At 42.4% G+C, this 4,790-nt stretch overlaps 1 protein-coding gene across 1 annotated transcript in view; it reads left to right on the forward strand.

Annotated features, from left to right (window-relative positions):
• Window positions 1-2,301, forward strand: part of LOC126387532 (deoxynucleoside triphosphate triphosphohydrolase SAMHD1-like) — a 10,515-nt gene extending 8,214 nt beyond the window's left edge. The window contains exons 10-11 of the mRNA XM_050040042.1: window positions 845-986; window positions 1,958-2,301. Of these exons, the coding sequence (XP_049895999.1) occupies window positions 845-986; window positions 1,958-1,972 (157 nt within the window). The 3' untranslated portion in view covers window positions 1,973-2,301. The remainder of the gene's footprint in view (window positions 1-844; window positions 987-1,957) is intronic.
• The last annotated feature ends 2,489 nt before the right edge of the window (window positions 2,302-4,790 follow it).

Here is a 4,790-nt window from a genome sequence, read left to right on the forward strand (position 1 = left end):
TCTCTTCTCGCCCGCTCAGCATCAAACACATGGAGTTCCTCATCTGTATGCTCCGGCTCAAACAGGTATGGCTCTGGGTCTGTGTCCGCTACAAGAAACTCTTCAAAATCGCGTTCAAAGTCGTCCATTGCAGCTGCTATAGTCCGGAGATATTGCTAGGCTAAATATACAGCTGAGCTCTGTTTACCAGCTACGCTCGTCACTAGATAGACCTACTCCTGAAAAACTCGTGCGCAAGGCTTTTTGACCCTACGAGGCCACCGCCATTTACCCGACGGGAGGGGTGAGCGAGTGAGCCCTGCACTCTAGAATTTGACCACTGATGTCACTGTTTTCAACCCATTTTACACACTGGCCCTTTAAATCTTCATAACTTTCTGTCATTTCACTGAAGTATATGTTATATGATGGTATTTGTGTGTGATGCCTGCGGCACTACAGGAAAAATGCAAGATCATAACATAACCCTGTATGGATGCCTAGACATATTGAATAAGCAAGACAGAGATTAGATTTGAGATTTGTTTCTATTTTCAAACACTATGTTTTTACTATTAATGTCTCCAGAAACAAGCTATTAGGTTAATGACTAACAGGTGTGTTTGGCTGGGGGTGTCGGAGTGTAAAAATCATGTAAATGTCATCAAATCCAATAAAGAGCAGAGCAGAGAAGTAAGGTTCTGAATAGCATTGTTTGGGCTGTAGAAATTCAGTAGCAATCAACAGTGAATATTTCAAGCTTTGACTTGGGGGTGGTGCTAAACATAAATGATCTTGTGATCTTTCCATTTTTTTTTTTTTTGGTTTGCTCTTACTCACCTGTCTTCCACTCTGTTTTTCCTGTAGATCGTGTGTTTGAACAAATACTCAACTCTTACTCCCCAACGATGGCTGAGGCTAGGCAGATTCTCACCAAGACCATCTCTGAAAACCTCTCAGAAATTCTGACAGCAATAAAATCTGAGGAACCCAGCGAGCCCACTAAGGTGTGCACTTTTGTCTTTATGTGCCAATATAGAATCACACTTCTGTTCAACATGTTATCTATTTCACTGTGGCTATGAGAACACCAAAAATTGACTGTTAAGAGCAGATTTTGACCCCCTTTACACCTTGCATTAAATGCATCTCATGTCCAGATAGTATCTAGATATGATTTAACCTGATTAAACTGATTTACATTTGATATGAACATGTGTCTCCACTATCCACATTGAGGTCCAATTGAGTTCTAATTGCTCTGTCCAGCTGAAACAACCGAACCAAACCAAACGGGCCCCTGAGTGCACAGGGTGGGTGCTGCTATTGCCAAGAGGTGGAACAATACAGTCCATAAATCACTGGCTATTTTACCATAATGAATAGGCTGTTTGAACACTGACACTGAAAATTTAAACAGGATATGATATGGTCAGAAAATATTTGGGAAAAAATCTGTTTAAAATGTGCCAATTTAATTAATTCCTCTTATCTGATGTGACAACTTCATCATGTCAGGTCAAAGTGCAAGGGTCAGGGTCATCCAGGGTCAGCTAAACTTGGAGAGGTTTGCAGATTCTGGAGCTTATTATGAATGTAGTAGAGAACAGAGCTAATCACTAGTGCGGAAAGGCTGAGAAAGACCAGAAAGAGTCAGGAGAGTTTTGAAGCTGCTTTTTCGATCCATAAAATATCTTGGACAAGAGGGACTTCCACTGTGGGGGCAAAGCCATCGGGACGAAGTTTTATGGCAGCCAATGGCGGAGCTGAAGACAAGCGGGCATATGATTTGCCTAGAGGATGTGAGTGGCTTCAGCTATGAGACAACTGGATGTCCAGCACCACTCAAAATTAAAGGGGTCTTCAAAAAGTGTGACTTTGAGAAACACCCAATATATCCATTTAGGAAGCACAAGTGATTGTGAATCAGTGTCACCAGTTACTCTCTCCTTCTCCTTCCTGACTGATTCTTCTCTAGTTTGTGTTCTCCTAGTGTCCTTGTCACCACTGGTAGCATGAGGTGGTACCTGCAGCCCAATCAGATTGCACAGGTAGTCCAGCTCCTCCAGGATGGCACATCCATGCGTGCAGCTGCAAGACGTTTGCAGTGTCTCCCAGCACAGTCTCAAGAGCAAAGAGGAGATACCAGGAGACTGGCAGTTACACGAGGAGAGCTGGACAGGGCTGTAGAAGGGCATCAACCCAGCTGCAGGACCAGTATCTGCTCCTTTGTGCGAGGAGGAACAGGAGGAGCACTGTCTGAACCCTACAAAATGACCTCCAGCAGGCTACTGGTGAGCATCAGATACCCCACTGGTATAATAAGCTGGCCAAATGAGCATCAGATACCCCACTGGTATAATAAGCTGGCCAAAGTAGGAGATAGAGGCCACTGATATCAAGACAAGGAAGCCTCTCACAATGTATGGAGGGTTTCATCACAAGTCCAGCACCCTGAGACTGTACACTAAGCAGAACGAGGGAGGCTGAGGACTTATGAGTGTCAGAGCCACTGTCCTGGACAAAAAAACAAAGATCCAGGAATACATCAGGAAGATGGCCCCCAAAGATGAACTGCTAAGTGAATACCTCAGGCAGCAGAAACCCAAGGATGAACCATCATGAAAGGACAAGCCCTTTCACGGCATGTACCGCCGACAGCCACACCAGATAGGACCCCATGTGCAGGCTGTGCAAAGATGATCCTGGGATAGTTCAGCACATTTTTCTCTGGTTCATAGTTTTTTCTTTGTTATATACATCAGAGATAGTCAGGAAGGCACCAGCAAGGTTGACAAGAGACCTACCTGATTAAAAAGGCAGTGATTAACAGGACTGATTTATTACAGATGAGGGATACACTCCAGTAGTGTTAGCATCTGATGAGAGAGAGACCACCATGCGCCCCACAGCTTCAGCGTCAGGTCAAGGAAAGCTGCTGGATGTAATGCTCATTATGTGGTTAAGTGCACATTGCTTGTTTCAGTGTTTTTTAATTTAACATTGCCTCTATGGGAGTTGTGCCTGGATTCCAAAATCATAACATCAAACGTCACATAGACTACCCTACATATACACTAAGCTAGCATTTTTTTTTAAAACACAGTATTTCTGTGTGAAAATGACTTGTGTCCACAGATTTGCTATTTGTTTTCATAGAGACCTCTGCCCACAGTGAAACTGTAACAAAACAAACAGCTAAATGGCTTCATCCTCTTTTTAGTTGGCAAACAACCAAACTGCACATCACAGGCAACATCTGGTAAGGTGTGGGACAGAAACCAGGCCTGACAAGTCATTATTTTATGGTTGAAACATTGTCTGATGAAATCAAGATGATAAAGTTGTCCTGTGAACTTCCATACAGCCCCCGCCTGTGACTGGGCTACAGACACAGCTGGTTACTCTGCAGAGTGCCAGCCCATTGAACCTGCTTTCAGTTACCTCCTGCCTCCTGTGACAACCTATTTTAATACAGCCAATACAGCTGCTGTCATCTACATATGTATCTGGTGTTATGATATTTATACATGAAGGAAAAGCTTGTTTTTACAGTCAGAAAAATTGTGTAGTGTGGACAGAGAGCTGAAACCAAGAAACAAGGATGCGTTTTTTTTTTACTGTTGTCAAGATCGAATAAATCTCAAATCTTTTGTCCCTCCCACTTCTCACCCTTATAAATCTCAAATCTTTTGTCCCTCCCACTTCTCACCCTTTTTCTTCCCTTTCTCTGGAGCAGTTTGATCGTTGGAGAAAGGAATTGGCTGAACTGGATGGTAACAAAATCCTCCCACCTGCACCTCTAAATCACACTGATAAACATGCAATGTCTTGTAGATTTGATTTGTACAGAAATCAAAGTCTGAAAATGACAAGTTTTGGTTTTATTGGTGGCGGCAATGATGCACTTACAAAGGCAGGAAGTAGAGGACTGCAAGCTGGTAAACAGGGACGTAAACAATGCAGGTTTAAACTTTTAAGAAAAGGTGGATTTGGCACATTTGTGAGAGCACATGGATACACACAGTGAGTTTTTGATAAGACTGAATGTAAACAGAACTTTTGTTTGTTTACAAGGAAACTCCACAGGGCACCTGGGACTATGTAGTTGAGAACAGTTATTAAGTCTGTTATTTCTTTTAACATAGTCTGTTGGTTTGGTAATCTGAGCCTTAAAACCTCGAACAAGATCACTGGTGTTACTTTAAATAACCTCCAGCATCTGTATGAAGAGAGGGTCACCTCTAAAGCTCGGTCTATGGTCTCAGACTCTCAACATCCCCTCCATGTTGAGTTTAAGATGCTTCCATCAGGGCGGAGATTTTGTCTCCCTAAATGTAGCACTCAGCGTTACAAATCATCCTTTGTTCCGTCTGCGATAGCTTATCTTAGCTTATCAGTAGTTGTCTATGATTTATCCCTGACAGTGTGTGATTCTGGATTCTGTATGTTGTGTATTTGTACTGTCTGTTTTATTTGAATTGTGACTACTCTCTGAATCCCAAATTGCCCCCCCAGTGACATTTGAGTTTTACCTTACTTTACCTTATGGTATAATCAGCAAAAACTATTCATCGGTAACATTTTAATATGAAAAATACCCACATCAAATTATGAGATTCAAATCCATTCCTGCCATTTAAAAATCATTGCTTGTTCAGAGAAGTAATCTGATTTGCAACATGACAGGATGGCTGTCTTTGGCCTCATCCATTGTGCTTCACAGCTTGACAATTTAAGAATTTAACACTGAGACTGATACACACAAGGAGGGGCACAAATACCTGACACTTGACAATCACTCTTCTTGT

This window comes from Epinephelus moara, unplaced genomic scaffold (assembly GCF_006386435.1).
Source record: "Epinephelus moara isolate mb unplaced genomic scaffold, YSFRI_EMoa_1.0 scaffold689, whole genome shotgun sequence".
Taxonomy (NCBI): Eukaryota; Metazoa; Chordata; class Actinopteri; order Perciformes; family Serranidae; genus Epinephelus; species Epinephelus moara.